The 13711-nt window shown below is 46.2% G+C and overlaps 1 protein-coding gene across 1 annotated transcript in view; it reads left to right on the plus strand.

Moving 5' to 3' along the window:
* GGA3 (golgi associated, gamma adaptin ear containing, ARF binding protein 3) overlaps positions 1–13711 on the plus strand; it is a 109446-nt gene that overhangs the window by 32682 nt on the left and 63053 nt on the right. Inside the window, exon 5 of the mRNA XM_088482576.1 lies at positions 4877–5000. Within this exon, the coding sequence (XP_088338702.1) occupies positions 4877–5000 (124 nt within the window). The remainder of the gene's footprint in view (positions 1–4876; positions 5001–13711) is intronic.

Consider the following 13711-nt stretch of genomic DNA (forward strand, 5'->3'; position numbering starts at 1 on the left):
ATTGTTGTCAACTTAGACAAAGAGGAATCTGTGTGTTCTTGACTATCTTCTAGGGATGTAAGGCGGTCCGACAGTAAAGAAAGATCTTGCTTAACAGACGCCAATTCCTGACGAAGAGTATTTTGGATGTCTGACTTTGTCGGTAATGTCTTGACGTATGTCAGAAGTTCTTGTATGTCATTGTTGGACTTTGCAGAGGATTGCATTGCTGGGGTCTCCATTGACATAGGGCTAGGAGGATTTGATGGATCTGGTGAAGATGCTATTGAGTCAGAGATAGAGTCTTGTTTAGCAGGAGTTGGCAAGAGAAATGGACGTAGGTCAGATTGAGATGGTTCTGTTCTAGGATGAGGAGTCTCTTTCTTGTGAGCAGATTTCCCGGTTTTGCCCATGGCATATAGGTAGCTGAAAATGTAGGTTAATGATAGGCAGTAAACGTTCGTTTAAATGTTACGATGTCATATGAAAAGTTGAGGCAGTCGATCACCAACCCCCAGAGGCCAGGGGATTATTATATAGCCATTATGGATGTATAACGCCTTGTTTCATGGTAGTATGTTAGAGACAGTCATTGTGGTTAAGAGCCCTTTTTACATAAATATCGCTCAAAAGTGTTGTCGACAAAGGTGAAAAATATAAATCTAATGGCAAGTGCTGTTATGGCATGCAATAAAAGCTATGACCACCGGGGGGAGCACCAGTATCACTGGATCAGAGAACACTGTAATAGAGAATAATTACTGAGTCCAGCACAAGTTAAACAGGATAACGGACACCACAGAGGGTTATACAGAGAAAGAAGGCCCAGTCATCTCTTCAGAATGTTCCTTAAGGCAGACGACTCCCTGGAGACAACAACCCACACTTATAGTGAGTATGGACTGGGAGGGGTGTTATAGGTTTCAGTTGGGGCTGGAGGCTGTGTACATGTAGCCAGGGGGACACATCCGTGCGGCCTGCAGGGCTTTGCAAGACCCCCTTAAATGGTCACCAAGGAGGGCGGTGGGGCAGAGCCCAGTGTTAAAGCCTCTTCAAAGGGGAAAGAGCTGTGGGCTGATGTGTCACTTCACGGGGCCCAGCAGGAGCCAGCGGCGGCGGCACCCGCGATTAAAATAGCGCTCCTTAAAGCGGTGTCCAGGGGGATTATAAGACAGAGTGGGAGAGGCACTCACCGGAGGATCCCCACGGAGGAAGGTAGCGGCACACCCCGGAAGATAGCTGGGGTCAGGAGCGGCAACATTAGCGGAGGCACAACCCGCGGACCACGGAGGCTCCAAACTCGAGGCCGCGGCTTCAGGGGGAGAAGTAGGCCTCAATCGAGCAGGGGGCTCAAATCGCTCCAATAGTCCGGGCTATGGAGCCAGGGTGGTGTGGGCTCCCACAGGTGTCTGAGCAGCGATGTGTCAAGTGGGTAAGACGCAGGCTCTTCTCTATAAAGGACAGGTAAGGCAGGAGCTGTATAAAGCCACGTCTGTCCACTCTGCCAGTTAGGCCACGCCCCCCGCCACTACCAATTTTAAACGTTACCCTTTGGTCTTTCCATGGCCCCTCATGTGTTCACGAAAGTCATGGCAGTACACCTGCGCCGCAAAGGGTGTTAGAATTTTACAGCACCTGGACGACTTGCTACTCTTGGCACACTCTCCAGCTGTTCTCAGGGATCACATCCATCTGATGGTAGAGCTTCTTCAATCACATGGGTGGATAATCAGTTGGAAGAAATCCACTCTATCTCCATCCCAGGAGATGCTCCAGCTGGGAGCCTTGTTGGATTCCAGAGCTCAGTCTTCCTCCCTCCAGACAAGATCTTGACAAGATCTGAATTTGCAATTTTCTCAGTCAGCATTGAGTGTCCATACACTCGTGCAAGCAGATTCTGGGGTCATTGGTTTCAACATTCGACTTGGTGGAATATGACAGTTTCACTCCCAGCCTCTCCAGGGAATCATTCTGAAGCGTTGGATCAAGTCACGCCCGAACCTCAAGGCTCAGACTCTAATTCTTCGTCTCTCCCTACTGTGGTGGCTCCAGCGCTCACACCTGGGCAAGAGATGCCCCTTTTGGATCCAGTACTGGGTCCTACTCACCACCGATGCAAGCCTTCGTTGTGGGGAGCTGTAACTTGTAAGCTAGCCTTTCAGGGCCACTGGATGCATCAGGAGAGCCAGGTTTCCATCAACATCCTGGAACTTCAGGGATGTCCGGTGAAGATATAGTTGGACAATGCAACCGTGGTGGCCTACATAAATCACCAGGACGGCACTCGCAGTCAGGAAGCCATGCAAGAAGTCAGAATTCTTTGCCCTGCGGAATATCATCTTTGGCATGACAATAAATAAAGCACAGGGACAGACACTTAACGTAGCTGGAGTTGACCTAAATGGAGACTGTTTTGTCTCATGGACTACTTTACATGGCCCTTTTGCGTGTCACGTCAAAACGAAATCTTTTCGTGTTGACGTCAGGAGTAAAAACTACTAATCAGTACAGTCAGGTTCATAAATATTGGGACATTGACAGAATTTACATATTTTGGCCTCTATTCACCACCACAATGGCTTTGAAATGAAACAAACAAGATGTGCTTTAACTGCAGACTTTCAGATTTAATTTGGGGGTAATTACATCCAAATCAGGTGAACAGTGTAGGAATTACAACGGTTTCTATATGTGCCTCCTACTTTTTAAGGGGCCAAAAGTAATGGGACAAACTAAACAATCCTAAATAGAACTTTTTAATATTTTGTTGCAAATCCTTTGCAGGCAATTACAGCCTGAAGTCTGGAACGCATAGACATCACCAGACCCTGGGTTTCATCCATGGTGGTGCTCTGCCAGGCCTCTACTGCAAATGTCTTCAGTTCCTGCGTGCACCTGACTGTACATTATAGGTATGGGAACTACACCAGCAAGTCTTTCAAATAATTCATGTCTTCAGGTTTGTGGGGGATGCCAGTCATAGATTTCAGGGCTTCCCAGTTTACAAAGGAGTTTCCCATGTACAGGGCACACTCAAGGAATCCTCAGGCGGTCTTTGTGGATGCAATGCCTTGGTCCCCAACTTGGGGTAACTATTTATAACGCTATCCATTCTGGCCAGACGACTACTCCGTATTTGATGGGAGGGTTTCCCGGTCATACTCATAGCTCTAGACTGGCCTCACCGGCCATGGTACGCTCTCTTTGAGGGAATGCTGGTCGAGATTCCTTGACACTTTCCTCTTCAGCAGGACCTACTGCGTCAGGGCCTTTGTCTACTCACAGATTTGTCTCAGCTATCCGGACAACTCTGTTCTTGGGACCAGACAGGTCATCCAAGCCATGCTTCAGGCTCGCAGTCTAGTCACTTCAAGTATATATCATCACATCTGGACTTCCTATATCTGGGGCGAACTTCGGGATCTCTAGACGGGAGTCTTTTAGATTTCCATGTGTTTTGTCCTTCTAATCAAAGCCTTCGCCTTACTACTCACCAGGGTTCCTGTTTCTGCCATGTGGTTTTTAGGGATGTGTTGGCCACCATTCGGAGGTACAGACCTTCCTTCTGGATGTTCTTCAAATTCCTGTATATACCTCCGATCTCTATGTGGGATATCAATTTGGTATTGGAAGCCCTTCCGAGGGCCTCCTTCGAAGGACCATGTGTTCTCTAACTTTGGGAGTGGTGTTTTGCCTATCCTTTGCTCCCACTAGCCGCGTCTCAGACTTGGCTGACTCATCTTGTAGGCCACCCTTTGTCATTCTGAAAGGGTGGTCCTTGGACTACGCCTTAATTTCTCCCACTTTCCCATGCGGACAAGGAAATTGTTGTCCCGGCTTTTCCATCCGCCTCCATTGGCACAATGTCCGTTGGGTCTTTTGGATGCTGGCCATGTTTTATTTTGACCATACGTCTTCCGTTTGGCGTACGGATACCCCTTTTGATCCTTATCGATGCACCAAAGCCAGGTTGGCTGGCATCCAAGGTAAGTCTGTTACTGTTTCCCTCTTTCCACAAGTCCAAATTGAGGCTTCTTGGGCTGTTCGCCATGGAGCCTCTTTTGAGCAGTTGTGTAGAGCAGCGACCTGGTCCTCTGCACATTCCTTTAAAAATGTTACCAGTTCCACACTTTTTGTTCCGATGATGCTGATATGTGTGTCACGTTCTACACACAGCTTTGCTGGATGATGCCCCCCCTTGTTAGGCTTGCTTTGTATAGTCCCAATGTAATTACCAGTATCCATCAGATGGATGCATGAGGAAATTGGATTTTTGTACTCACCATAAAATGTCTTCCTCGTAGTCCCCCTGGGAAACACTGCGATCCCCCCTGATTGGTCTTGATCTATGTTCTCATTGGTTCCTGGTGACATAGTTATGGTTGTTCTTCCTGTGACTTTGTTATACAAAAGCTAAGGTCTGGTGGATGAGGTACGGGTTATACGGGATGGGGGGGGGGGAATATATTTTAACCTTTTGGTGCCTGTACTCCTGCACCAGCTCCTCTACCCAGCGTGATTACCAGTATGCCCCAGATGGACTACTGGGAAGGGATTTTACGATGGGTACAAAAATCCAATTATTTTGCTGCATACTGGGGGTGAAGGCACATTGTAACTTATGTAGTGTGCCTAAAATGTCTCCCTCACCAGATATACCTGTGAGGAGAATGAACAATATGTGGAACTAATATTTTGCATATATTTGCTACTACTATGGATATTATATATTTTGTCTGTAACCAATTATAGTATACCCAAGCTGGCACCCTCATCTCATTGTAACCTGGATTATTTCCTGTAAATGTACTCTCAGTTTTTTGGATAAGAGTGTTATATAAATATTAATATTATTACATAATTTTATTAATTAACACCATTATTTTCTGATCCACAGTATTTGGGAGACAGGGTGTCAGAGAAAGTAAAGAGCAAAGTAGTGGGTCTGCTGTACAGTTGGACAGTGGCTCTTCCTGAGGAGAATAAAATAAAGGATGCCTACCAAATGCTGAAGAGACAAGGTCAGTTTTCATTAACTTTGCATATAGTATCTCATAGTTCCTCCCAGTCTGTTATGCACAAGTGAAGTCTGGCTGTTTATTTATCTGTCTGTCTGTCTGTAACATCTGTGTGCACAACGGCTAAGGTGGTGATATAATTGTGGCATTTATCAGGCAAATGTGTGTATGTTAAGAAATAATGTACCACCTTTTGAATATATTGTGACTATGAGAAATCATTTGAGTTCCTAACTCTGTCTAAAAGCTCTTGGATATGCAATCTCATAACATAAAATATCTTTATTTACCCGAGAATTTATGGTATGAATGAGATAATTGGGAAAATGCTACAATAAAAAGATATATATTTTTTAAAAGCAAAATACGAAATAATAAAGTAAAATAAATATCAACAGTAATACTAATGTAAAACGAAGACAATTTCTAGCAAGCTTTGTTAGTTCCACAATAGTATTACATCACTTTGCTGTTGATGCTATTGGCTCAGTGTTTTCCATTCATTAATATGGGCAATGCATTTTAATGAGCTTTCTCCTTCATCCACTAGGGGACACTGGAGTTCAAGACAGTGGGGTATAGACGGTGGTAGAGTAGAGCCTGGCACTTTAAATAATTTAGAAGTGTGACTGGCTCCTCCCCCTCTATGCCCCATCAGCCCCAGTTTTTAGAATGTGCCCGAGAGAGCCGGTCGCACATCAGGCTGTCTCCAGCCTTTCTCATATAATTATATTTTAAGCTTTTATTACAAGCACTGAGGACAGGCAGGCTGCTTACTGTGGCCGCCGGGAGGGCACCACACAGCTACTGCAGTCTGTGTCCGGTGACCCTGAGGGGGGACTTTAAACAGTCATCGGACTCCATGAGGACCCGCCACAACTGAAACCGGTTCGTGTCCGGGTTTCCTCATTTGCCCCCCAGCCCAGCAACCCGGCCGCAGCAGTCCATAAGTATATCCCACTACTCCTGACTAGCTGGAGTGGTGGGCCAAAACGCTGGGCTCAGGGACAGCGCACACTGCATGGCTGTCACACAGGGCTCCTTCCCCCTGCCAGTGAAAGTGGTAGTGTCGGAGCTGCTGACTAGACCTGCCGCTGCACTCGACAGTCAGCGTCCGGGTCTCTGGCTTATTCCTAGCCATCCCCCTCCTATTAACGAGGGGATGGAGTCGGGCTCGTGCTCTAAGCCCTCATCTGAGAGCAGCGCGGTCTGCCGGTCCGTTAGCGATGCTGCGCAGACATACTCTGCATTAGTCCCCCCGTGAAGGGACCTCAGAGGTACCTGGGAGGGCATCCTGCCGCGTCTAGAGCAGGCAGCAGCAGCCCCCCCATTATTAAAATGGCGGCCGCACTCGGGGCAAAGCCACGCCCCCTTCGCGGCCCTAATGGCGGGCGCACAACAGCCCAACCAGCGGGGCAGCCAGGTGTGAGTAAGATCACACAAATGACAGACGCCGCACCGCTGCTCACTAAATAGTGCAGCACAGGCGAGGTCCTGCCATCTGGTGTAATGGCCGACTTCAGGAGGCCAGACGTGTCCCTCTACAGAGGCAGTGCAGCGCTGACAAGCAGCGCGATCCTTGGTAAGGAGTACCCGCGTAAAGAGGCTTCCCTTATTGAGGGGCCCAGCCTTATAAATGTGTCTGCTGATGACTCCCGTACCCCGCTCAGAAGGGCCGGGAAGGAAGGTTGTCTTCCCTACATTACGCCCAGCCCACTTTTTCCTAGTAAGTGGGCAGAGGCGAGCCTTACAGTGCACGCGCGCGCGCACACACTGATAGCCGGGATTTTAGGGAAGGGCGCGTCATGCATAATAGCCGCGCCATCTGTACCACTGCCTGCCGCTGGTTAAAGATGCAGTGCAGTGCAGACCAGCGCAGGTTAATTAGCGTGGGTATCCTACGCGACTCCCTCCTTCTCCCACGCTGGGAGTGCTGCTAGCACAAAAGTAGAGGTAGGAGTATAGTGCTAGCTACAAATAAGTATCAGCGCAGGGCTCGGATCTCTCCACGGCTCTTGCTGTGTGGAGTTTGTATGTTCTCCCGGTGCAGGCAGCACTGTAATTGCTTAGGCTGGTCTTAAAAATTCGCAACGCTCCTCATCTAAATCTCAGGAGGAGATGCCGCGTCCCGCAGCTACTGGCGGGGCTGAGCAGGCTTCCCTGTTAGCTATAACATAGGGCTAATAGCCTTACGTTATACCAGCACAATGCGGCTCCCCGATGCAGTGCTGTATGACCATCACACTCCTGTCACAGCAGGACAGCATCACCGCTTTATATTATTAAGGGGGCTAGCAGCGCTGTGCTGACTGGAGTGTAGCAGTTTGCACACGTACAGCGCGGTATTCATGAACAAACAGCGCCCCCTGTTTCCCTTTTAAGGACTGTAGTTACTACTGCACACAAGCATGATAGCTCAGTGCACTACCTGCAGCAGGGAGTGCTTTAGCGTGGGTCTCTTACGCCTACCACACTGGGTGTGCTTCAGCGCAAAAGGTAGGGGACGCCCTGTCCTTGTATGACACGAGTTTAGTGCTAGCTACAGTGGATAGCTGGTTGCTAGCTGTATGGGAACTAGCCCAATTCCCTTTTGCACCATAACACCACGTTAGGCGGTTCTGAAAGAGGCCAGTTCAGTCGATGCATCACAGCTAGAAGCGAGGGGTTGACGAGACAGTCCCGCCAATGCAACGCCGCTTGGCAGGCTTCCCTTCTATAACAAAGGGCGCCTAGCTTAATCTAATGGCTTGGTATCTTAGCCTGTGAAGTATCATAGCCTCATGGTGTACTAGCTCTACTGTTCTGGTGCTGCTGCCAGAACTTATGGTTATAGCATACCCTTCACCCAGGGTTAGCACATTTTGGCGTCCCATCCCCAGGCTTATGCCTCACATGGGCTCGCCTTAAAGAGGGGCAGTATCTTCCCATGCATATATGTGGCAGCACATATACTACATTATAGGCTGGTCTTAAAACCTTTCACCAGCTTTCTGTGCTTACCTTAGAAGGTATGCATATGTGCATCTATTTATTTCTCATGTGTTCCCTTCGGCAGCACATACAGGAAGAGGTTAGTAACGTGGCAATACTGCCTCACAGCACTGAGGTAGTCTTTTTGATTCCCACTTCGAAAAATGGGTTAATCTGGCGCTAAAATGGCTCACCTGCTAAGGCGAGTACACCTGTAACAGAAGGGTCCCAGGATCGAAACCAGTCTGGGACAGCACGCAGCTAACATATCCTGCCCCTGCGCAGTAGCAGAGTGACGGCCACACGCGGTACATGAGCAGTCCCCCTGCGTGGGGGTAAGCCACGTGTATTGTATGTATATGTGTGTGTGTATATATATATATAATATGTATATTGTATTTTATACTAGCCCTGCAGTAGAACATATACATGCTGGAGTGAATTTTGTCCTTGGGCTCAGTTCCTTCCATGGCTTTAATTTTTGCTCATGTTCTAATTTTACAATATTATCGTCACCTACTAAATTTGTATGTAGGTATGCGTATGCATATGTGGATATCGCTTCTTATCCTTACCATAAGAGCAGGGGTAGGATCTGTTCTTATCAGTTTTATGTCTGATACCTAGCATATTGATAGAAGGCTGCGATTGGAGGCTGGACTCCTGATGCGGTAGATGGTACAATAACTCCGCTTAACACGATCTCTCCCGGGGGATTGGGTTGTGTGTATATACATGTATATGTGTAGGAGGCCTATACTTCCACAAGCATTAGGTTACCTATAATACCACGCATGGGAAGCCGCCTGGGATTACCAGAAGCTGTAGGCTATATCCATACATATTATATGGTGGCTCTATAATCTAAAGTCATGTGCTGCAGCTTACATAGTGATAGTCACAATTCCCTAAGGCATTGCTTCTAGTATGGACCCTAGACATGTCACATGTATATAAGGATATATACTTATATAGCTCGGTTCATGTTGGTCTATATCTATGGCGCCCCGTTTCGGGGGACCTATTATCATTACAGTGATGCACTTGGTAGCAAACTTGTAAGACGCCCATTCCTTGTATGTATATTTCCTAATAATTGGGAAACAAAAACCTGTTTTCTGTTTAACCCTTCTGGGGTTATCACTACTGCTATCTCCCTTCTTTGCTTGGGATAACTAACGAGTTCTATGTCTAAGTACAGGTACCCTTCTCAGTATCGATTCCGGTACTCCATATTATTGTCGCATATCTCAATAGAATGAGTCTAAAGGGCCCTTAGGTACAATTCATATCTTGAAGGCCTAGGGCCACCTACCGATTTAGGCAGGGACAGACCTGGGTTATATTAGATTGGTGGGCATAATACACATTGTAAATATTTATGTAAGGATACTTAAACTAGCAGACCGTTTTTGGGGTATAAGTATAATCTACAGATACACGTCTCTAATGGAACAGGCTCAGGTATAGAGTCCTGTTTTACGAAGTTCTTGTCTCCACTAACATTCTGCTAGTTTCCACAGTATTTTCTACTGCACATCTCCAGACTGAAGTACGTGCTGTAGGGCATTGGTCTTAGCCCACTGAAGCTACTCTCTATTCCTAATGTGGCGGGTTGCTTTGCGATAGAACAGGTCAGTGACATTCTACATTTCGGGCCAGAGGGCTTCTGGTCGCTCACAGGTGAGAGCTTACCCACTAATGCCTCGGTAGAGGCTCCTATTTCATGTAAACTGACATACATAGAGTTCTTCTCCCTTACTGCCTCCTAGCAGCCATCCGTTCTTTTAATCAGTTGGCTCTACACTTTAGAATTTTCCTGGAGTGTGGGTGCATAGTTACAACATTGAGAACCAATTCTACTAGAATCTGTTGGCGTTATGGACCAAAGCACATCTCTGGGCTACTGCACATCTTTACATAGAAGTGTGACAGTCACTATGTTCCACTCAGGGGGCCTGGTGGGTTTCCTGTTCAGTAGCTGTTGATATTTTTATCATACTGACAGGTACCTGACTGGTATCTTCCTGGTTGTTTTCATGCTATGTTCAGGCCAGCAGTTACTACTACCTATGCACTTCCATCATGTTGGAAGTTGTCCGTTGTTTTCTCTTTAGCGTCAGGGTTTCAGTTGCTGGTTTATTCCTGTTCTCAGAATGGGTTGTACTGCGGTCTGACCCTCTGAAAGGTATTGTAATCTCAATCTTCTCGAAGCCGCCTCGGCCTCATGCCCAGGGTGATCTCCACTCGTTGGAGATTTCTATGGTCTCATCCTTCCGCTGGTTAACAACTTTGTAGTAGTTGGACTTTCAGAAGGGTTCAGGGCGACTGTGCGGCCTTGACTTTTACCTTATACTCTTTGTGAGGAGTCTGTGGACTCTCTGTTTTTGTAGATTGGTATCGTTATACTTCTATCTATATGAGTTATGTCCAGCAGTGCTGGTATTCTGCTATCTGCAAAATGTGGAAGCTTCCTGTTTCCGAATCTGGTACGGTTTCCTCGAGGTTTCTTCTCGGGTTACTGCCCTTCTCCTATGGATTCGGGTAGGAGTTCTCTGCTCCCAACAGTCTGGCTTGGTCTGTTTTCAGCTGAGTTTACAGTGTTCTGATGCTTCTCATCTGAGGGTGTTTTCTCGCTAGCCGCTTATTCCATTCGATTACTGTACGTTGTGGTATTCTGTGTCTGTTCCGCACGGAGTTCTGGTTGTCTCCTGGCTCACGACACTTGATTCTCAGCTCTTGCCTTCCGTTGAACCTCCGGTTCTATGCGGTCCCTGTTCGGTTGGCCGAAGGGTCGGCATGTTCTCCGCGCTTCCCACCCGGGAGGTTGGCTTTGGGACGTCCCCACTGTCTTGAACTCCAGTGTCCCCTAGTGGATGAAGGAGAAAACAGGATTTTGGTACTTACCGATAAATCCCTTTCTCCGATTCCACAGGGGACACTGGACGCCCGCCCGGTACGGCGTACCTGCCTGTTGTGGGTCTTTATATAGTTGTGTGACTGCATGTGTTCCCTGCAGTGGTTTCCTCTGTTCTCCTTCAGTCGGTATTGTTCCGTTCTGTGGTCTTCTCCTTCTCCTCGTTTTCCTGTTGTCCTCCGTCTCCTCTCGGGCTCAGTTCTTAAACTGGGGCTGATGGGGCATAGAGGGGGAGGAGCCAGTCACACTTCTAAATTATTTAAAGTGCCAGGCTCTACTCTACCACCGTCTATACCCCACTGTCTTGAACTCCAGTGTCCCCTGTGGAATCGGAGAAAGGGATTTATCGGTAAGTACCAAAATCCTGTTTTCTGTGCCCATTGAAAATGAATTGCCTATTCCAATCCAGACCAAATCTATTCCTATGCCAAATTAATGGAATGTTGCGATTTTGATCAGCAGAATAGAACTACGCACATTTGCCTGAATTAAAAATAATACGATTGATAACACTGTACAACAAATTAATACTTTTTAATTTGTTTCCTTTCTAAAAATAGTCATCCATTACTAATTGGAGGTCAAGAAAAACTAAAATGATTTCAGAATGTTTTTACTAGCTCTATTTTTTAGCTACACTACTTGCACCTATACTGTATGTACATTAGTAATATAGTCATAGTAAAAAGCTATTTTATAATAATCTGATATTTTCTTGATCGAAAATAAATAACAGTTGTTTTAATTCAATCAATCACAAATAAGAACACAAAACGAAACAAACATACAGCATACGAAAGTACTATCTAATATAGAGGCCTATTGATGGGGGTGCTTTCTCTTTGATTGTCGCTTATACTCCTCTTCTGGGGCATCTCTTGTCACTGTCCAACAGTAGCGATTCACCTACCCTGATATCTTTCTTCCATTGCTGAAATGTCTTGGTGGAATCGCTCACTATGCTTGTCACTCAGTGCACCACAGTTATCTTGTGCGGGTAATCCAGTGAATCGCATATATATGAATAGGGGAGGGGACAAATAACTGATTAATTTAATTGGGTCATTAGGCCCCTCCCCCTCTGTGCGGAACGCAGATTGCTGGTAAGATTCTCTCCATTCTGCCCACTTCACTAGGAATACCCCTACATCATCATAAATGGGCTATATCTTGGAACTCAGAGCTAACTGAGAGTTTTAAATGTCATATTCATTCTTTGCATGCTGAAATCAATTAGAAGTAGCTATTTTCACATCGGAAACATTTTCATTGTTGTGCAGTGTAATAGATTTGAGAGTTTGAGGAAAGAATTAACAATTTATAGTGATTTCAGGCGACTGTACAAAATCACCTATTTATAGATCTCCCCCTAAGGCACATTCAGGACCATGCAACAGTGTAAATACATAGCACAAAGGCTCTTTCGTGATGCTTCATAGCTATTTTTGCTCATGAGCCCAATTTATGTAAAGCCATATGGATATGTGAGCCAAAATGGCACTGTCTGCTGGGAATGTGCTTTCCGATGGAGAGTTGGATTAATCTGGGCGTACCTTCCTAAATAGGGATTGGTTGCACACAGTGTAACTAGATTTTTTTTCTTAAGAAGGATCTGATTTTCTCACATGCATGCAGTCCTAGGGATATATTTACTGAGTGGGGGGTTTCAAACCCATCTATTGTCGAGATTTAAAACAGCAGTGATATTATAACAGTTTTAAAACCCATGGGCAAATTTGCGTGCAATCGGCAGCTATGGAAACACACTGCTTAGTAAATATACCCCCTTGTCTTATACTGTTAACAGGATGTATTTTGTGTATTTCAGTTGCATTTAATTGGAATAGTGTATTTCTTGGTGCACGCTGAACATATAATGAAGAGCTTCATACAACAGTGACATTTATAATAAAACTTATCCTGATATCGTGTCACTTGTGATTAATATAAGATATGAAGCTAAACAAAAGAATATTTTCGGAGAAAAATATAAATGTTTAATTAAATGAATGTGGTATTTAGTATTCACTCTAGGTCCGGTGGCAGACAGGGTGACGGACCTAGGGCAAGGGCACTTCTGTGCGCGCCGGAGGCGCGGCCAATAAAAAGGGGCAGCCAATGAAAAGGGGGCGTGTCTTTATGATGCGTCCTCTTTTCGTCACTGTTGGGGGCGTGCCCGGCACTTACAAACCTGCCGGGTAGCCCCCAAGCGCTGCGGTCACTGTGAATGGATGCCGGGCGCTGACCGCTGCACCACCGTTTTCCCCACTCGCGGTACACTGCGGCCCGCGGGTGGAGACAGCCCGCAGGTTGCTTCAGCAGGGCGCAGCGCTGGAGGGCAGGGTGCTTTTCTGCCCTTCAGAAATAGGGCAGGGCGCTGCGCCCCGCTGAAACAGCCTAGCGGGAACGCTAGTATTCTTAGTGGAAGAATGTTGGCCTTGGTAGTGACATTTTTACTCTTTGCACCACATGCAAACACCCAGATGTATCCTCCTGTTGCTCGGCTGTTTCCAAAAACCAGGAAGTGGGCGTGCATCTTTGAGAACAATTAGATGCATTGGCAAAAATAAGTAGTCACTTTAATTGAGGCAGTGGCAAAGAAATATGGTAGCAAGCTGAGATATTTTGATTTTCTATCTAAACAGCTATTAAGGCATAAGACATTACAGAACACCCAACTTATTAAACATTTTTGTAAGTTTAATACCACTGTGCTGTTATGGACAATATGCAAATGTATTTTTAAGTTACATTTTGACCTTCTACAGTAGGGTAATACAGACAGTAGGAAGCAGAGGACTGGCAGAAGCACTGCCTTTTTTCCGCT

Source organism: Taudactylus pleione, unplaced genomic scaffold (assembly GCF_031769625.1).
Source record: "Taudactylus pleione unplaced genomic scaffold, aTauple2 ptg000290l, whole genome shotgun sequence".
Lineage (NCBI taxonomy): Eukaryota > Metazoa > Chordata > Amphibia > Anura > Myobatrachidae > Taudactylus > Taudactylus pleione.